Source organism: Marmota marmota, unplaced genomic scaffold, assembly GCF_001458135.2.
Source record: "Marmota marmota marmota unplaced genomic scaffold, marMar, whole genome shotgun sequence".
NCBI classification, from domain to species: Eukaryota; Metazoa; Chordata; class Mammalia; order Rodentia; family Sciuridae; genus Marmota; species Marmota marmota.
The window spans coordinates 2295234-2316405 of record NW_026000108.1 but is presented as its reverse complement, the minus strand read 5'-3'; the positions used below and the strand labels follow the sequence as shown (position 1 = coordinate 2316405).

Sequence of the window (21172 nt, the reverse complement as noted above, 5' to 3'; positions counted from 1 at the left end):
CACTGCCTCCAGCAATCCTTACCAAAGTTTGGCAGAGCAGCTACAGACAAGGTGCCATTCTAGGGGTATCCCCAAGTTCAGTGGGTCTCCCAAACGCTAAATGAAAAGGCAGGATAGGCCCCAAAGCCACCCTGCCTCCTACTTGCCGCTCCACACCCCATACACGAGATGTGTGCTAGTAAATAAGTGCCACACCTTTGGCCTGCAAACCACTGCTTCTTAACCTTCTCTCAAAATTTCATTTCTCCAGGTTTATAATGTACTCAATCTATCTCCAAGTTTGAACACAGGGTGTGGTAGTGTAGAGAACCTCATCACATGAGGTCAGGTATAGGATCTCCCATTTGTAGACTCCTGTCAGTGCTCAAAGCATTTTGGATTTTGGAGCATTTCTAATTTCTGATTTTCAGATTAGAGATGTGCAGTCTTCACATATTTACGGAACTAGAGAGTAAGAAGAAGAAATTTTCATTTTGGAAGAATGTGGGTAGTATACCAACTAACAGTTCTTATAAATATTGAAATCTGCCATTCTTTCTTTAAATTAGTTTGCAAAGTTTCAGAAAAGATAGAAAAGCAAAAGAGCCTACCCTTCATGCATGTTTTGATGGCCCTTCACCACCATTAGATTATGAGCCTCCTGAGGGCAAGGAGAGTGTATCCTAGCAGACAGCTTAGGACCTGGTAGATATGTGAGACTCATCTACTTCTTCAATTAATGAATAACCCTTTCAGCTACAGATAAACCTATGTGACACACCCATCTGTACGCCCAATGACCTGCATGATCAACTCACTACTGAAAAACTGATAGGTCCAAATTGGCCCTGCCTGCCCTTACTCTCCTGCACACCAAACTCCTGCCCTCTTGCCTGGGAAAGAGGTCATCTGCTTGACAATCCATAATTCAATTACAAGGAAAAGAAATCCAATGCACAGTTAACCATCTGTTTCCTCAGTGGAATTTCTAAAAACATTTTCTCCTAATTATTTTCAATGATAGGGGCTGGGATGGGACTGTGGCTCAGTGGTAGAGCACTTGCCTAGCATGCATGAGGCACTGGGTTCGACCCTCAACACCACATGATAAAAATAAAAATAATAAAAAAATTATTTTCAATGAAAGCATTCCAAATGGACAAAAATCTCATGAACCTTATTTAACAAGAGACAAATTTCCAAACAAAACAAAACAAAAACTAAAAAACAACAACAAAAAACTACCTCAAACCATTCTGATGAAACTGCCAGCAAAGAGTTCAGATTTTTCTTCTTACAGAGAAAGACAGAGCACTCAACCCTGGGGTGCCTCTCTTCTCAGTGAAAGGATGTGACCCTTCCTTCACAAGATTGCTGGGAAGATGAGAGCACAGAAGTGCTCTGAGATGTTAGTCTTCTGCAGATCAAAGTAACTCGTAGACATTTGGACCATCTGTGGGAGACCAACCTTGCACGTGACTGAGTCACACTCCCTGGCTGGGTGCTGAGGCGCTCAGTCACAGAAACTTGGCAGAGCTTCCCCACCTTTCTTGGGTGCAAGGCCGGTGCCTGGGTGTGTCTTCCTACAGCCCCAAGGTGAAGCTACCCTCACCTGTTCCTTTGTAATGTAACTCCTTACGAGCCCAGCATTTGTTGTTTTTGTCCTGGTGGCTTAAAGACTCAGACCTTTGGCCCCCATGTTGGACGGCAATTGGCAGGTTTCTGTTCTCGCAACTAAAAGGCTCAGGGGTTGAACTGGGCTAACTGGGCTGCATGAAATAACCACACAAGAGACACAAATACCTTTCTCTTTGGGGTCGCTGTGACAGCTCCTCTGACCTTAAGGGTCCGCAGGAAGAGAGAGCGAGAGCACGCGCTGACCCCTTTTATTGAGGAGAAACTATTCAAATGAGACAAAGGGTCAGGTTTCAGAGGGCTGAGTATCTTCATGATGTCCACTGTCAGCAGACTGACTGACACCTGGGTAGGCCACACCCAAGGACACAGTAGGAGAAGGGGACACACGCAAGGCACTTCCATGGAAGATTCTATCCTAAACAGGGCAAGGGGTGGATATTACAAAGGAACAGGTGAGCATAGCTTCACCCAGGGGCTGTAGCAAGACACACCCTCCCACCCAAGAAGGGTGGGGAAAGCTCTGCCACATTTCTGTGGCTGAGCGCCTCAGCACCCAGCAGGGGAGTGTGACTCAGTTATATGCAAGGTTGGTCTCCCACAACCATCTCCAGTAGTTATCACTCCAGGGTGGATGGATTCCTCTGAGTATAGTGATACATAGAAACGCACTAAAGGCCATTTACTAGAGAAGTTTAAAAGCTTCATCTCTGCTTCAGTTATCTGCATCAACAAATGTTGTCAGCCTCTGTGCACCAGCCAGCTCCACCTCACAGGAGAAGCTGATGGCAGGTGCGTTCAGGTCCCAGGGAGTCCATGACCTCAACAGCTTGCAGGAACAAGCTGGAGACATGCAGAAACTGGGACCACAAGACACAAAGAGCCACCACTACTCCTGAGGCCACAGACTGAGTCTTGCCTCCCCAGAGGGTGAAAGGTGGGAAGCTTAAGTTTTACATAATGCTGTGTCTTAAAAACTCCAAAAATCCTTCCCGAAAGTCAAATTATTTTGTATCACAAATATTGGTCTCACTGCATGTTACTCTCTCAGAACAAGTTATTTTTTGAGTCTTCAAAACTGCCTGTCAGCCACGCTCCTATAATTCCAGCAACTCTTGAGGCTAAATTAAGAGGATCACAAGTTTGCAGCCAGCCTAGGCAATCTAGCAAGAAACTGTCTCAAAATAGAAACTGTCTCAAAATAAAAATTAAAAAGGGCTGGGGGACATGGAGCTGGGGATATGGCTAAGTCCCTAGAGTGCTTGCCTTGCATACATAAGGCCCTGGGTTCTAATCCCCAGCACTACAAAAAGGGGGCGGGATATAACTCAGTGGTACAGCACCCATGGGTTCAACCTCTAGTACTGTTATTAAAAAAAAAAAAAAAAGTAGTTGTCAACCATTTTTCACTTTTGTGAGTAGTATAAAGGGTTAAGGGTCTGTATCACTTAGAATTAATGAAAGATGCTTTGAGTTTTAAGTTTAGTGTCAAAAAATTTCCTGGTCTGAATATTAAAAGATCATTAAAAGATACCTTTAGAGCCTGGGGCGGTGGTGCACTCCTGTAATCCCAGCAGCTTGGAAGCTGAGGCAGGAGGATCATGAGTTCAAAGCCAGGCTCAGCAAAAAGCGAGGCACTATGCAACTCAGCGAGACCCTGTCTCTAAATAAAATACAAAAAAGGGCTGGGGATGTGGCTCAGTGGTTGAGTGCCCCTGAGTTCAATCCCTAGTACCAAAAAAAAAAAAAAAAAAAAAAAAACCTTTAGAACAAATGAAATATATTTCAGAATTTAATAAACCCACTATCTGGATTACACAATCATTTAAGTTCATGGATTCATTTGCAAAAGAGAACTTCAATAAAGTTGACGCTACAGAGATACATCTTAATATAAGTCTTGGTTTAGAACTTCTATTTTCCATAAAGATAAAGGAAAATAACTGACTTAATGATTAAAATAACTACCTAAGAAAAAAGAGGCCTAGAGAGAATAAATAACTAACTGTTGGTCCAAGATTTTAATTTCTATGTACATTCTTAGCATTCCCTAGCCTACAATATTAAACCAGCTAGGATTTAAGATTTTTTAGAGCTGGGTGCAGTGAATGCATGCCTGTAATCCCGGAAACTCAGGAGGCTGAGGCAGCAGGATTGTGCATTCAAAGCCATCCTCAGCAACTTAGCAAGGCACTTAGCAACTCAGAAAGACCATGGCTCTAAATAAAATATAAAAAAGGGCTTTGGATGTGGCTCAGGGGTCAAGTGCCCCTGGGTTCAATCCCTAGTACTATTATTTCCGAAAGTCAGTCAAATTATTTTGTATCACATACATTGGTCTCACTGCATGTTTTTTTTTAAGAAATTTCATGGCGTATCCTTCTTCTAAAACCTATGAATGTCATTCTGTAAAGTTTAAATTCCCACCTGAGGCAGTATGTCGTCCAGACTCTAAAAGCCTAGGTTGGGACCTACCCTGACATTCACTCCTGGTGGTGTGACAGGTGGACTTGCCTCTGAGCCTCATTTTCTTTATCTATAATATGGGGATGCTGGTGCTGGTATTGGTGCTCAGTGGTAGAGCACTTGCTTAGCATGTGTGAGGCACTGGGTTCGATTCTCAGCACCACATACAAATAAAGTCCACTGACAACTAAGAAAATATTTTTAAAATATGGGGATGCTAAGCAACATCTCCTCCTGAGAATGGCAAGGAGGGCTAATGAGAACACCTAGAGCCATGTTTCACGCCCAGCATTCCACACAGTATGGGACAGGGCACAAACACAAAAGATGTTCCTTATTATTACGACGGGCCTCGTTCCTCTCTTGCTCTTTTGAGATGGGTCCATACTATGCTGCCCAGCCTGGCCTCAAACTCCCCAGCTCAAGTGATCCATTTGTCTCAGCTTCCCAAGTACTGTGCTACACGCATACACCACCACACCTGGTGACACAGGCTTTACTCTTCAGAAGCAGTAAGGTGTAGAAAAATGACTATCTAGCTTTTAGAGTTGGGGAAACCTCTATCCCAATCCAACAACTCTTCCTACCTGCAACACCCTAAGCAAGTGCCCTGACCTCTTAGACATATCCTGCTTATGCCTATTGGGAAAAAGAGATGCTAAGGGATAACAAGATTGTGTGACATCCACCTTTTTTTTTTTGCATTAGGGATTGAACCCAGGGGCACTTAACCACTGAGCCATGTTACCGGCCTTTAAAAAAAATTGTTCATTTATTGATTGATTGATTTTAATGTGGTGCCTTACCCAAACTAGGCAAGCACTTTACCACTGAGCCACAATCCCAGCCCCATTTCCATCCCTTATTATGTTTTATTTTGAGACAGAGTCTCACTAAGTTGCTTAGAGCCTTGCTAAACTGCTGAGGCTGGCTTTGAACTTGTGATTCTCCTGCCTCAGTCAGAGTTGCTGGGGTTACAGGTGTGCACCACTGCAACTGGCTACATCCCACTTCTTGAAGGGTAAGGTATGACTGAGGACAACATGCAGTTACTGAACTAGGGTGGAGGTGAAGCTCTGGATGCCACAGACACAGGCCCTGGAAACCAACACAGACTTCTCAGGGCCTTCACCCACATATCACCTTCTTTGTGTTTTCCTTGTTTCTGTAACTGCTAGAACACACAAGGAAGTTGAAAACATTTCAAAAAGTCAACTCTTGGCTGGGGATGTGGCTCAGCGGTAGAGCACTCACCTAAACATGCAAGGCGCTGGGTTCAATCCTCAGCACCACATAAAAATAAATAAATAAAATAAAGGTATTGTGTCCAACTACAACTAAAAAAATAATAATAAAAAAGGTCGACTTTTAAAATTTTCCATCTTTTACCATATCCACACGCATTCATATTGTGCACACTCATAAAATAATTCTTACAACTTTTAAAAGACACTACACTATTAAAACTCACCCTCCCGGAAAGGCTGGAGAGCACGCAGAAGGCTGCTGTTCTCCATCCAGTTACTAACAGCCTAGGACTTCCCTGCAGAAAGCTTGTCCTTTTAGACTGTGGCATAATAAGCAGGCAATAGGAATGTCAGGAAAGAGGGGGAAAGTGAAGTTCTTCATTAGACACACGTGCGTGCGCACACACACATACACACACACACACATTTGCTTCATAACTGGGTATTCGTTGTAAATGAAAGGTTGACTTTTAAATTGAGAGCTGGTTTGGCACTGAAAAGTATGTCACAGGTCTTCCCTTAGAACTCTTCACTTTATTTCATTTGCTTGTTTTCTTTCCTCATCAAATACTTTAGACCTAGGACAGGACACAAACCACACCGGCCTGAGAAGTGTGCAACCTATGCACTGACACTGCAGGCCTGTCAGGTGGGAGCCCGCTCTTCCCTCTGTCCCCGCTTGTCCCAGGCAAGTGTCCCAGCAGCCTCCAGCCAGTGTTCCTGGGCCACGCTGAGCCCGGCAACCTTCAGGGACTCGCTGTTTCAGTCTTCTGTCTAACAAATACACGAGGACTGTGGAGAGCAGAGGAAGCACCCAGGATGATGATATTTGCAGTAAAAGGCCCTGTGACATCATGGCTTTTACTCACTTCCTAACACTCTCTCCAAACAACAGACACAAAACGGCACAGCCTAGGGCAGAGCCAGCCAAAGCGGTGCTTGCTTCTTCCTTGTGACCTCTTCTAAACAGCTGGATGGCTGGGCTGCTCCACCTGCTGTCTCCAGGACACTCACAAGAGTACCCTCTCTTGGAAGGGCAACCCTTCTGCTGCTGCTGGGCCTCATTTAAAGCAGGACTTCTTGGGAGACTCTCAGGAGCCTATTCCATGTAATTGTCCCCAAAGAGAGGGGCTCCCCTGGCAGACTCCTGAAGTGTGCGGCGACCCCAGCCCTGAGATTCTCTTAGGGACTGCACTTTAAGATACCTCCCTGGGAACCCCCCCAGCCCAGGCAGTCTCCCCTCCAGGAATGGGGAGCGTGAGGCAGGCTCCAGATTCCTGATTCTGACTGCAAGGACTACTCAAAGTCCTACCACATGGTGCCTCTTCAGAAGTTCCTCCTTTTTTCTGACCTCAGACTGCTGAAAAATTAGACCTAAAATCACACAAAAAGGAAGTTCATCTCTGTTACCTGGTTTGATATAAAAAAATGGTTAGGTGGCAATGTCTGAAAACAGGAAAAGACGACAAAAAAACCTCTCCCTCGAGGCATGTAGGTGGAGCTAACAGTCTCTCAACAAAAAGGAGGGCACCACTAGGAGCTGACAGCCACTGGTCAATCAGTCACCAAACAATGGACAGTACTCAATGCAGGCCAGTTCTGTAGAAGGAAGGCAACAGGTCCAGCCCCCGTGGAGTGCTGCGAACCACACCTCCAGCTGTTCAGCCAGAGGTTAGAGGATGAAGAGAATGAACATCTTCTAGTCGATCTGAATTCATTTTAAGACTGCAGGAAAGTACAGGAGTCCTAACTGTAGGCACCTCCATGAGTAATGCAGGAACCAAATGTCCTCTGGGCTACCCCTGCATTGATGCCAACAGAATCTGCTTCTTATTTAGGTTTTTCACAGAGAGGAGATGGAACCCAGGGCCTCATAAATGGCGAGTAAGCAATCTATCACTAAGCTACAACCTGGTCCCTTTTATTTTTATTTTGAGACAGGATTTTACTAAGTTTCCTAGGCTCAAACTTGCAATCCTCCTGCCTCAGCCTTCTGGGCCACTGGGATTACAGGTGTGTGCCCCATCCAGAGAGCAGACTCTACTTCTAAGTAAGGGCAACAAGGCAACCTCAATTTAGACACTACCACCTCTGTCTCAAGAGGAATCATGGCCAGGGCAGCAATGACCCAAGATGAGGTTGCATCAGCTCCATTGCCACACTGGTGTCTCACACCTGGAAAATATTTAACTTGGCTACAGGAGTTAGGGGGTAAAGAAGAAGAGCCAAAGCGCCATCGGAATAGGGTGAACAAGATCAGGGTTCTAAGAAGCGCTTGGGCTGGTCTGACCAGCTGTAGAGTGGACACTGTCCAGACTACTATGGAGTGGCGGGCACGTGTGCAGCCAGGAAGGAGTGAAGTCATTAGGCTAACTTGGGAAGAGCAAGCAGGGCTCCTACAGTGAAGAAGGCGTTCCTAGAGGGACAGCACTGCCAGAGCAAGGAGACGTGAGGAAACCAAAAAGTTCTGGGAACTACTAACGTGCTCACAATGACAGGCTGGAGGGGACCCATGGGGCAGCAGGACTTGGGGCTGACAAAGTATGTGGGAAACCTCGTCATAAAGGGTCATGAAAGCCTGGCTTACCAGGTGACAAGGGAGATGCTCAAGGTCCCACACCAGAGGACAATGCAACAGGACCAGGTTGCATTCGGAAAGGCCTTATCAGGGTCTCTTGAGCAGGTACTAGGACAAGACTGGCATCAGGGACACCAGTTCAACTCTCAGCTAAGCCACTTGACCTAAAGAAGACATCAACCGAGCCAGGCACCCTGCAAAATAGAATGTGTGAGGTATTCACGAGTGAGCTGGTGACCAACTAGTAGGGAGAATGAGGGCAAGAGATACACCCCAAAACTCTCTGGGATTTAGGAAAAAGGGCAAGGTTAGAAATTCTTACTAGGGAATGATTTCCAAGTACTGGGTAGATAAACCCACAGAGAAATGAAGGAACTCATGAAGAGTGACCATATGGGGACTCAAAGTTTAGGTACCCAGCTTTTCAGGGAGAGATGGAGGTGTTTTCCTAATACTAAACATATTGATGACACTAAAATAATTCAAATTGAAATAATGTCCATTAAAAGGAACCCAGGTTACCCTTAAGAGGGGAATTTTGTGACCCTTTTCAGAAATCAGATCCCAGAATTCTAGGAGATAAGAATTCCTCCTGGGCTGGGATTGTGGCTCAGTGATACAGCGCTTGCCTAGCATATGTAAGACACTGGGTTTGATTCTTAGCACCACATAAAAATAAATAAATAAAATAAAGGTGTTGTGTCCATCTACAACTAAAAATAAAAATAATTTTAAAAAATAGTAAAGAAGAAATTAAAAAAAATATTCTTTCTAACCATAAAATCTCTAACAACGATATGATATGTCAAGAAATTTGTAATGTTTTGAACAACCAATAATAAAAAATTAAAAAAAAAAAATCTCTAACAACGTATGGTTAAGAATCCAATTAGACAGCTGGGGTATGGCTCAGTGGTAGAGTGCTCACCTGGCACATGTGAGGCACTAGGTTCGATCCTCAGTACCACATAAAAATAAATAAAATGGACCCAGAATATCCAAAGCAATCCTTAGCAAGAAGAGTAAAGCACCTGGCATCACTAAAACCAGACCTTAAACTATACTACAGAGCAATATTAACAAAACCAGCATAGTATTGGGAAACAAAATAGACTTTAGACCAATGGTACAGAGGAGAGGACAGAGAGACAAACCCACATAAATACAGTTATCTCATACTAGACAAAGGCACCAAAACCATATACTGAAGAAAAGATAGGTTCTTCAATAAATAGTGCTTGGAAAACTGGAAATCCATATGCAGCAAAATAAAATCAAGCCCCTATCTCTCACCATGCACAAAATGCAACTCAAAGTGGATCAAGGACCTAGGAATTAGACCAGAGAACCTGCACCTAATAGAAGAAAAAATAGGTCCAAATCTTCACCATGTCAGATTAGGCCCCAACTTCCTTAACAAGACTCGTATAGCGCAAGAAATAAAATCAAGAATCAATAAGTGGGATAGATTCAAACTAAAAAGCTTCTTCTCAGCAAAAGAAACAATCTGAGAGCCTATAGAATGGGAGCAAATTTTTACCCCTGACACATCAGATAGAGCACTAATCTCTAGGATATATAAATAACTCAAAAAACTTAACACCAAAAAAATAATAATAATAACCCAATCAATAAATGGGGAAAGGAACTGAAAAAACACTTCTCAGAAGATGATATACAATCAATCAGCAAATATATGAAAAATGTTCATCATCTCTAGCAATCAGAGAAATGCAAATCAAAACTACTCTAAGATTTCACCTCACTCCAGGCAGAATGGCAGCTATTAAGAATACAAATGGGCTGGGGCTGTAGCTGAGTGGCAAGAGTGCTTGCCTAGCACATGTGAGGCACTGGGTTCTATCCTCTGCTGCGCTAAAATAAACAAATAAAATAAAGGCTTTCTGACCACGTATAATTACCAAAAAAACAAAAATTAAAGAAAAAAAATACAAACAGGGGCTGGGGCTGTAGCCCAGTGGTACAGTGCCTGCCTCTCACGTGTGAGGCCCTGGGTTCTCGATCCTCAGTACCACATTTAAAAAGGAAATAAATAAAGATATTGTGTCCATCTACAACTAAAAAAATATTTTAAAAAAGAATACAAACAACAATAAGTGTTGGCGAGGATGTGGGGGAAAAGGCACACTCATACATTGCTGGTGAGACTGCAAACTGGTGCAGCCAATCTGGAATGCAGTATGGAGATTCCTTGGAAAACTTGTTGGAGTGGGACCACCATTTGACCCAGCTATTCCACTCCTCAGTCTATACCCAAAGGACTTAAAAACAGCATACTACAGGGACACAGCCACATCAATGTTTATAGCAGCACAAGTCACAATAGCTAAATTGTGGAACCAACCTAGATGCCCTTCAATAGATGAATGGATAAAGAAACTTGGTATATATACACAGTGGAATATTACTCAGCATTAAAAGAGAATAAAATCATGGCATTTGCAGGTAAACGGATGGAGTTGGAGAATATCATGCTAAATACAATAAGCCAATCCCCAAAAAACAAAGGCCAAATGTTTTCTCTGATATGTGAATGCTGATCCATAATGGGGATGAGGGTGGGAAGCATGGGAGGAATGGAGGAACTCTGGATGGGGCAAAGGGGAGGAAGGGAAGGGAGGGGCCATGGGAGTAGGAAAGATGGTGGAATGAGATGGACATCCTTACTCCTAGGTACATGTATAAAGACATGAATGGTATGACTCTACTTTGGGTACAACCAGAGAAAAGAAAAACTGTGCTCTATATGTATACAGTGAATTGAAATGCATTCTGCTGTCATGTATAACAAATTAGAATAAATAAATAAAATAAATAAATAAAATAAATTAATTAAAAATATGGGGCTGGGGTTGTAGCTCAGTGAAGTGTTTGCCTGGTATGTGTGAGTTCAATCCTCAGCACCACATAAAAATAAATAAATTAAACAAAGGTATTGTGTTCATCTACAACTAAAAAAGGTAATAATAAATAAAAAATAAATAAATAAATATATTGTGTCCAGCTACAACTAAAAATATAGAAAATAATAAAAAAAGAATCCAATTAGAACCGACCAGCACGGGCCAAAGGGACCTAGAGTTGCCATGGCAGCAGGCACTTGAGTCTAATGTCATCCTTATTGTCAGGAAAAAGTTAAGAGGTAGACCTGAGTGGGACTCTGGAAAGTTCTCTGGAGTGCAGGAGAAGCACGTGGCTCCTGTTCTTTCTGAAAGGACTCACTCTCTCCCTTGAGAATGTTCCCTTTCCCTTCTCCTGTCCCCTAAATAAACTCATGGCTATTACTCTGAGTGATGTGGCTAAAACCTTTGACTTGATCACAAGAATTGGGGCCTCCAGCCCTGTGACATTATCAGCACTGTCAAAACATCCCAGTTGGGATGAATTTTCTCATGCTTATAGGAGCACCACTACCATTATCAGATCAATTTAGTAAAAAGCAAACTTCTGCTTCAGAAAGACACAATGAGATTGACGAGAAACTAAAAAGAAAAGCAAACATGTCTCTGACTGCCCACATTTCCCACAGTGTGAGGGACCACCCCTGAGAACTGCTGTCCAGGGACTCCCAGCTGCACCTTGTCCAGCCCATAGCAGCCAGTGTGAAGCCCAAGGCCTGCAGGGAATAGCTTGAAAGGTCGCAAGCCCCATTATATTGCACCACTCTTACCTGTACACAATTCTTTCCTTCTGTAAATCTTCCAAGCCACAGCACACCTCTGCAGCATAGAAAACAGCTCTTTGCTCATCAAAGCCAGGACTTCCCAGGTTGTAAATGTGGAATTTCAGATCCCCTCCATTCATGATGGTTAGCACCAAACACAAGGTATCTCTGGTTTCGTAAGTGTAGGCTAAACCAACCTAAAGACACAGCATCATAAAAAAATAAAACACAAAAAGTCTCCTGATTCATTGGTGACTTGGTCTAATTGCGAACAGTATTCCAATTATCCATGCTGGATTTGTAACTAGAACACCAAGCTACTACATGCTTTAGAGAAATGGGTCCCCTACATAATGTGCCTCTCAGAGGTCTTACTGCAGCAGCTCTGCGTTGAGAGGAGAGAACTTTCTAGGTGTGAATAAGGAAATGGCAAAGCTTTAAAGACACCTGTATTGTGTGCTGGGCTCTCCTGGCCTCAGCACCAGCATGGGAATGTCTGCAGTGCTGCATTCAGCATGCAAGTGACCCTCCATGCAAGAGCGATCCCACAGCTCCCACCCTTCCCACATTCTGTGTTGCTGATCTTTGTAATCTGTGTAAGGCTGGTGGAAAATATTTCTAAGTTCCTTGGGAAGGCCCAACACTACAGAAACTAAATTGTTAAGTGGAATAAACTGTGACTATTACTATGTCCCCTTCATAAAACTAGATTTGGGATTTCTATGTTTCAAGGGAGTTATGATAGGAGGCAGACATGAGCAGAGGGAACAGAACACATGGTTAAGGGAATAATTCTATAAGATGCACCCACTGTGTTGATGCCCACATGCTTTCTTTTCAAAGAAGCAATTCATCTACAGCTCTGCCAGGCTTAAGTGGACAGGTTTGTCACATCCCTCAGCAAATTACCTGTTATCTGCAGGAGAAATGCAGACCAGAAATAATGTTGATAAGAGGAACCCAAGTTACTCTGAAGGGGGAGACTTCTTTTCAGAAATCAGATCCCAAAACTCAGGGAGATAAGGATAATCCCTTCTAACCGTAAAGCCTATAAGACTGTATGGTTAAGAATCCAATTAGAAATGGTCAGGCAATGGGCCCCAATTAAGGTCTTATACAAAGAAAGAGACTATGCCAGGAGGCTAACCCTTAAAAATATTAATGGGCACCAAGGATTTAGGATAAAGAAAGAGAAAACTGAATCTTAAAGGAAACATCCACAAGCCATTGAGATGTAGAAAGCACAGTTCTCCTTATAAAATGAGGAAAATACTCAGACATAGGTAAAACTGGCACAAAATTGTGCAGCTCTACCCTGGATCCACTTCCAGTGTGGCCCCTGAGACAGCCTCTGTAAGTACTGGACCCCCAAGTCCAAGTCAGGTTGCTTCTCACTCTCCAGACAGCCCACGTTCTCCCTTGAATGTGTGTCTACCTTACTAAATAAACCTGTCTATGACTTTGGCTCGTGCTGAAACTTTTTTCCAACAAGAAGCACAATGGTCCCAAATTGAGCTCCCCCTCTCCTCTGGGAACTCCTGGGACCCTTCTCTGTATGAAGCTCACCTGCGGGAACACTCCGACCAACTCCTTTGTTCTAGAAAGGCAGGGGAAAATAGTAGGAGTGAACCCCAGTGGGACTTAGAGGAAGAATTAAAACCCAGGCTAAAGGATACAGCCAATAGCCTTGATACTTTTTCGAGACAAGAACCCAGAAGGAGGGCTGGGGTTGTGGCTCAGCCGTAGAGCGCTCGCCTCACATGTGCGGGACCCTGGGTTCTACCCTCAGCACCACATAAAAATAAATAAGTGAAATAAAGGTGTTGTGTCCGACTACAACTGAAAAAAAAAAAAAAAAAAAAAAAGAACCCAGAAGGAAATTGGCAAAGTGGGGAATCTAGTCTCTGGTTTCAGTTACACATGTTTAAAGCGATTCAAGGATAAGCCCATTTTATTAAAGATTTTCATGTAATTGCATATGAAACTGACACACTACACATACCAACGCACATGTGCACTAAATTCAGATGTGGGCTGTGAAGGAATTTGTCCCTCATTGTAAATCAGCTGACTCCAGTGCTAAGAAACAAATGACTTTGAGGAAATAACTCAATATTCTAAGTCATTTTAGAAATTATTTTTCAAACTCTCCCTTTTCACTAGCCTGTGTACTGCAGTAGAGACTGCAGGAATGTGTCAGCAGGTGGAGGAAACTCGGCTTGGACAGGACGCTGCACCACACAATGACAGCACAGCTGGGGCCTGGAGGCACCTGATTCCAGCCTGCCCTGATCAAGCCGTACCTGCAACCATGAAAGTGGAACTCTGGGCTTGGTGTGACTGGGGTACACTAGTGAGGGTCTAGTGATAAACACACAAGGAATCATAAAAGGCAAAGAGATGGAAGAGAGACTGAGCCACAGAGAAGGCCCAGATGGGAGAAGGGCTAAAGAGTATTTTCAGCACATTCACATCATTATGCCCTACGTGGACCAGAGCAGCTAGCTGGAGGCCATCCAAGGAAGGAGAGGGCATGCCACCAGAAAATGCCAAGGTAACTGAGGGGACAGTAAACCTCTATACAAAAGTGAAGAGGGGCTGAGAGTAGAATGGATGGCAGCAACAGAAAGAAAGACACAGCTGGCAGCAGGATCAACACCGCTCTGCGCAAGATCTGCATAAGGAAGACAAACTCTCCCTTCCACTGGACAGCAAGCCCCAAATAAACTCCACTGAGAAGCACAGTGCATGATCCAGGGCTCCAACAGGAGCTTACAGCCTACAATATATCGTACAGGGTTGAGAAACAGTAAGTCGGGTGGCTCGTTTTCAGAATGTAGCATTTAGCCTTAACTGGAACATAAGCTCCAGTTGCAGCCATTTTAATTAAGATTAGCCAGTCAATAGATTGCAACCTTGAGCTCCTCCGATCAGGGCAAAAAGGGGGATAAGAGAGGTGGACTGCCCACCAGGTGGGCTTGCAGCCAGGTTCAGTGGCATACCCTTCCTTCCGTTGGCCTTGGCAGTGAGTGTCTGACCTCTTGTGGCAACTCAGTTCTCTATCGCTCCCTAAAGAAGGTACTTACTACAAATCGACTGTGCACTTTTTCTAGGATTTTTTTTTCATTCAGAGCCATAGCTTCACCTTTCCTCTTTTTTATTCTTTTTTTTTCTAGCTTTTTGCAGGCATACATTTTTCCTGTAGCTCGTACTTGACAGGCACAAACCTAGTTTAAACAAAGAAAAGGTTTATATACAACTGTGATTCTTGGGGCGCACACGCGCGCGCACACACACACACACACAAAACCTGTTTATTCTGTGATAACCCTCTCTAGTAAAGTTCAGAAACAAAACCTGAGAAGCCAAGGGCATTTCAGTTGTGAACATATCACATGGTTCCTTTTGTTTTTGCAGTATTGGGACAGAACCAGGGACTCCCTCACACCAGGCAAACACTACACTGGGCCACATCCCCAGGACTTGGATGTTTTTATCTTGTGACTGGTCTTATTTGCCCAGGCTGGCCTTGCACTTGTGTAGCAGGGATTATAAGTGCATACCAGCATGCCCTAGTAATGGGTAACTACCCTCTGCCTGGATGCAAAATAAATTATCTTAATAATGTCATCAGAATTAGTGCCCTGGAAAGGGAGAGTTCCCCTCCCCTTTCTAGTCAGCCAGTCTTCAGGAAACTTGATCGGCATCTTCCACTCCTATCTTTTGAACTGGAAATGACTTTCCCTAAGATCTAACTACTTCCCTCTGAGGTGCAAATGCCTTTGAAGTGTAAACCCTAGTGGAGGCTCCAGGCCCAAGGCTAGAGAGGCCTAGTACAAACAGTTCTTCTTTTTATCACACTCTTGCTTCCCACTTGAAACCCATGCACAACCACATTTAGACTAGAAAATTTATGACACTAGATAGCCTATAAATGTTGTGAAAAACTGGTGATGGATGCTTAGAATTTGGAGTCTGATCTCTGGATGATCTTCTGGAATGAAGTTTGAGTTGTCTTCCAGCTGCTTGCCGCTTCTTGAACAGTCTGTTTCCTGCAACAGCCTAAGATACACTGAGCTTTCAAATTGGTTCTTCATCTCTTATCCTAGCTTCTCATGGTGAGAGGCTGCCCAGTCAAGTGAATGTAATGCCATGTTTTTATATGGAACTTGTTCATGTGTGGCATGTTAATCTGTTTAGTTTAAATATGTCCCCATATATCTATTTTGCTTTTTATATTTTAAAATACAAAATTAAGAAGATTCTTGGGCTGGCGATGTGGCTCAAGCGGTAGTGCGCTCGCCTGGCATGCGTGCGGCCCGGGTTCGATCCTCAGCACCACATACAAACAAAGATGTTGTGTCTGCCGAAAACTAAAAAAATAAATATTAAAAAATTCTCTCTCTCTCTCTCTCTCTCTCTCTTCTCTATCTCTTTTTTTTTTTTTTTTAAAAAAAAAAGAAGATTCTTAACTTTTTTAAGTTAAGAAGTTCAAGGCTGGGGGCAGGGGTGGTGGCTCAGTGGTAGAGTGCTCACCTAGCATGCATGAAGCACATAAAAACAAACTAATGTATCCACCTACAACTAAAGATACATAAATAAATATTTATTTATTAAAAAAAGAAGTTCAAGGCTGGAGCTGGGCATGGTAGTGCACACCTGTAAACTAGCTACCTGGGAGGCTGAGGCAGAAGTATCACAAGTTCAAGGTTAGCCTTGACAATGTAATGAAACTCTCCATCAAAATAAAAATTAAAAAGGGCTGAGATGTAGCTCAGTGGTGGAGTACTTGCCTAACATGTGCTGGGCTCTGGGTTCAATCACCAGTACTACCAAAAAATATTCAAGGTGATTCCAGCTACTTGTGAAGCTGAGGTAGGAGGATTGCTCAAGCCCAGGAGTTCAAGGCCAGCCTGGGCAACATAGCAAGACTCCATCTCAAGAACAAAAACAAAAAATGTTCAATAAGGAAATGTGTTTCACAGAATTCAGATTTTCATACCTTTATTCTATTTATTTGGTTCTTAAAGTAATATTTATGAATTATCTTAACTTTATATCACGAACATTTTAAAACAAAATCAGCTTCTGCTTATCAACATACTATAGCCATTGTATGTCCTCTTGACTCCCAAGCACTGCACACCACAGACACACATGTACCACACAGACACACTCACACCACATGTACCCACCGCAGAGATTACCACAAAAGCAAATATAAGACATGATATAATTTTATCCGACATTGTGGAAAGCGCTTGAAGTCATAAGGACAGTGATATTAGCAACTTGCCTGACCTCCAAGATAAATATCACTAACATTGCTGTGCAGGCTTCCAGGTTCATCTCTGTACATGTATATCCAAGGATATGGACTTCACTCCCTACTTCCCTGCCTTTTAGGACAGAACTGGCTCATGTTATGGAATAAATAATAACACCCTTTTTATATCTAACAGTGTTACCATTTTCCCATCATTAAATATTCTCCAAGAATAAGACTATTCCAAATTTCGTTTAACAATTTTCCTACGATTGTCTTGGCATGTAAGTCTCTGCATATCCTTAGAAGTAATGTTAGATAAATCTCTCCAGGTGGAATTGCCAGATCAGAGGAAGGGAAGGGAAAGCAGATCAGAGCATCGGGCACTGTTGACAAAAGTCACAGTGCTCTTCTGCTCCTCTCAACAACTCAGCTGTCACTCCCCCTCAGAGGATGATGTGAAGGCAGAGAGCAAGACCACAGAGCTGACCGTGATAGGTCAGGACCTTGACCCCAGGCCATGTAGCTCTGCAGTCTGTGCTCTTTCCCCTGCACCATGCTACCTCCCAAACCAACTGTTGGCCCAATTCCTTTCCACTGTGCCTGCCTCAGGACCCACAGATTGATTGAAAGAACTTAAAACACACGCAAGAGCTGACAGCAGAGCGCAGGCCTGGGATCCCATGGCTCAGGAGGCCGAGGCAGGAGGATCACATGTTCAAAACCAGGCTCAGCAAAAGTGAGGTGCTCAATGAGATTCTCTCTCTAAATAAAATACAAAAAAGGGCTGAGATGTGGCTCAGTAGTCAAGTGCTCCTGAGTTCAATCCCTGGTACACCCCCCCCACAAAAATAAAAGCAAACATAAGAGAATTACTGTTGACAAGATAAACAAATTATTTTTGTTTTTTCAAACTCTCTGGAAGAGGTGTTAACATCTGGAAAAAGGAAATAAATGCACTACTGGACCCAGGGCTGAAAGGCCCTCCTGACAGGCATGAAAGTAGAAAGACTGCTCACGACCCCGACTTAGAACACAACTCATCCAGAACAAGTCTACGAAGAGTCACCATGGTTGATTTGTCTATCCTACCATTTGTCTGGAAACCCAAGGAAATGTGTTCAAAACTAATCTAAAATATCATAAATACATCCTGTCTTTCCCAGTGGTTATAATTTGCTAACATGCTCCTTTTTAGTTCATTTAAAATCTTAGATGAGGCTATAATTATTTATTTTAGTTGTAGGTGGACACAATAACTTTATTTTATTTATTTACTTTTATGTGATGCTGAAGATAGAACCCAGTGCCTCACGTGTGCCAGGCAAGTGCTCCACTACTGAGCCCCAGCCCCAGCCCAGAACTTCACTCTTTTGTAAACACAGAGACCCAGCTGGGTGCAGTGGCACATGCCTGTAATCCCAGCGACTTTGGAAGCTGAGGCAGGAGGATCACAAGTTCAATATCAGCCTCAGCAACTTAGCGAAATGCTGTCTCAAGATAAAAATGGCTGAAATGTGATTCAGGGGTACAGTGCCCCTGGGTTCAATCCCTAGTACCAACAAAAAGCAAAAACACTCACAGAGACCCAGGTCCCTAAAAGTTCTTTTCTTCTGTTCTTTGACAAAATCTGAGCCTCTGTAGTTGAAGATTATGAAAGGCAAAACAGCATGAGCTGAAGAGAGGAAATGGATCTCAGGTTCTAGGGTGCATCCCAACAGGGAACACTGTCAACACACCACCTACATAAAGGGCCACGCCACTCTTCCACGAGTTCCACAGAACTGTCAGATTGCTCCGGAAGGGATGACTGTGCAGCCAGTTTCTTACTGTGTATCAAAATGCAAGTATGCAACACCGCACTGTAGTGCCTCACTCTTGGGCCAGCTCCCTGACTGATTTAAAGGCAGTGTTGGTGGCTTTTGCCTTATTCTGAAATTTGGGAGCATGCATGGTTTATATCACATGTGGACAGTGTGACCTACTTCTGACTTGAACACACAGGGTTAGTTCCCTGATGGCTCTCCCTACTCCTGACTGAAAGTGCTCACATTCAACAGTGTCACCAATGGTACTTTTCATAACTGGCACATGTCACCTTTGAAACAGATGAGTTAAGTAAGTATTTAATGATGTACTCTGGCCAGGTGAGGTGGCTGGTACCTAGAGTCCCAGCTACTAGAGAGGCTGAGGCAGAAGGATCAATTGAGCCCATGAATTTGTGGACAGCAGACAACAGAGTGACACCACACTTCTTAAAAAAAAAAAAAAAAAAAAGTACTCTGAATTATCTGAATTTTAGGGCTACTCCTAATTTATAGAAATAGAATAATAAAAAATTCACATTATAGAAATAATTATCTTTCAATTTGGACAAACTGCCTCAACTTGAAAATTAAGCACAGGAAAACAGCTTCCTTTAAAAATAGGAAGTCAAAAAGGTGAGGGATTTCTTAAAAGCTTGTAGCAAAGTATTTTTTTGCTCAAACTTTTATCTCCATTCTCAGGATTGGTTAACTAACTCCCAAAATACACAGCAAGGAAATAAATATAGTGGTAAAGTTGACACCTTACCTGAAGCTCCTGTCTTCCAATGACCTGGTTGACCACCTGTCTAGAACAAACGTACTGCTCATAACTGGCCCATATCACTCACCTCTCCAAATCCACCTTTTCCTAGAACTCTGTAATGTCTAAATGTCTTCTTAGTTACTGGTTGCCTAATCAATTAAAAAAAAGGTTTCAGATCTTATATCATACATGATGTTATTTTAAAACACAGAAGCCTAGCAGCTCCCAGGCCAGCCATATTTGGTGACCAACTGTGCTCCCCAGGAAAGCCCAGAACCAAGGCATCAGGGCTTCAGCACCGAGGCGCTCCCTCTTGGGAACTGCATTCATAGAGACAAGTGTAATTCAGATTTGTTGAAAACACTAATGCAAGATGCAGAGCAGTCCAGTCATCCTTTCTAACTGAAGACAGGTCTGCAAGCAGCCCACACTAGGAAATACTCATGTTTAAACTCATGGCACTATCTCAGGCATACCTCTGAACCTGCCAGAGAGCTGCTAGGGAAAATGCATAAACATAGCACATTGTCCTCTGAATAAAGAACCTCAAAAACATTTATACCCAATGTTCCAAAAGAAGCATGTGAACTGCAACTGGAAAACAATAATCTCAGTAACAATAACAGTGATCATAATAGCACTGTCAGGGCACTAATTCTGTGTGCCCAAACTGGGCTAAACATTTCACATGCATTTCCCAGATGATTCTAACAATAGCCCAACAGGGCAAGTTCTGAAGCTCACAATGGTTAAGTTACTTGCCTGAGGTCACAGCTAGCAAGAGGCTGAGCAGGAGCCTAGATTGCAGTTTCAACCATCATATTATATTATTATAAGTCTAGGATGTTTTATTTTCTAACCACTGTACCAACAGGACTGCTACTTTAAAAAGTGAAACTAGAGTTCATTGACTCAAAAGAAATTATGTAATATTATACCTGTTAATAATTTCTGTGTAAAAATGCCATATATAACTCAGAATTTACAGTAGTGTTTTGACAGATAGAAAAGTAGACCTCAATCAGTACGCATTATTAGAAGTAACTACTTGTTTCTATTGAGTTTTAAATTAAAACATACCTTTCTAGCCACTTCCATTGCAGAAATTGGGAAAAATAAGGGCTTTCTTGATATTCTTCAAATGGATCTTTACTCAAATAGTTATGGACAACTCTAGAAAAAGAGTTTATGTAATTATATACATTTGTTGTGTAAAAACATGAAAACATCTATGTCTCAGTACACTAACACAGAATATGGAACGGTCCATCATTATACACAATTCAGTATACAATTGCTATTACAGAAATTCACAATGAATTCCAGTGCTATCACTGAAAATAGGAAGAATTTAAAAGACATGAAATCACTTTACCCTCCCATCTTAAGTCATTTTTTTCTTGCATATATGGACATAGGAAAAATAATAACAATAAAAAAATATACTATTAGTAAGACAAGAGTTTAAAATGCATTCAAGGTGTGTGCATGTATGTGTTTCATGCACAATTTACAAAAGTCAAATCTTTTGTAAATAAGACTAAAGTGGGCCAGAGTCAGAGCATACTCCTGTAAGCCCAGCTACTTGGGAGGCTGAGCCAGGAGGATGGCAAGTTTGAGGCTAGTCTGAGCAACTCAGACCCATCTTGAAAGAAAAGAAATTTAAAAAGGGGCTCAGGATTTAGCTCAGTGGTAAAGTGCCTCTGGATTCATTCCCCAGGACTTGAAAAAAACAAAAAACAAAA

General features: G+C 42.7%; 1 protein-coding gene across 22 annotated transcripts in view; it reads right to left on the bottom strand.

Moving 5' to 3' along the window:
- Grk4 (G protein-coupled receptor kinase 4) overlaps positions 1 to 21172 on the bottom strand; it is an 84809-nt gene that overhangs the window by 41254 nt on the left and 22383 nt on the right. For 13 of the 22 annotated variants that reach the window (XR_007340953.1, XR_007340952.1, XR_007340951.1 and 10 more), the window contains exons 5-8: positions 20508 to 20600; positions 19513 to 19576; positions 14677 to 14817; positions 11597 to 11787 (exon numbers count right to left, since the gene is read on the bottom strand). Coding sequence is in view for 19 of the 22 variants with exons in the window: in XM_048784057.1 (XP_048640014.1) it covers positions 11597 to 11787; positions 14677 to 14817; positions 19513 to 19576; positions 20508 to 20600 (489 nt within the window). In the remaining 3 variants the exon portion in view is untranslated. Of the gene's footprint in view, positions 1 to 11596; positions 11788 to 14676; positions 14818 to 17503; positions 17622 to 19430; positions 19471 to 19512; positions 19577 to 20507; positions 20601 to 21172 lie in introns of those variants that run through there. The other 9 variants (XM_048784065.1, XM_048784066.1, XM_048784068.1 and 6 more) reach the window with 6 other exon arrangements.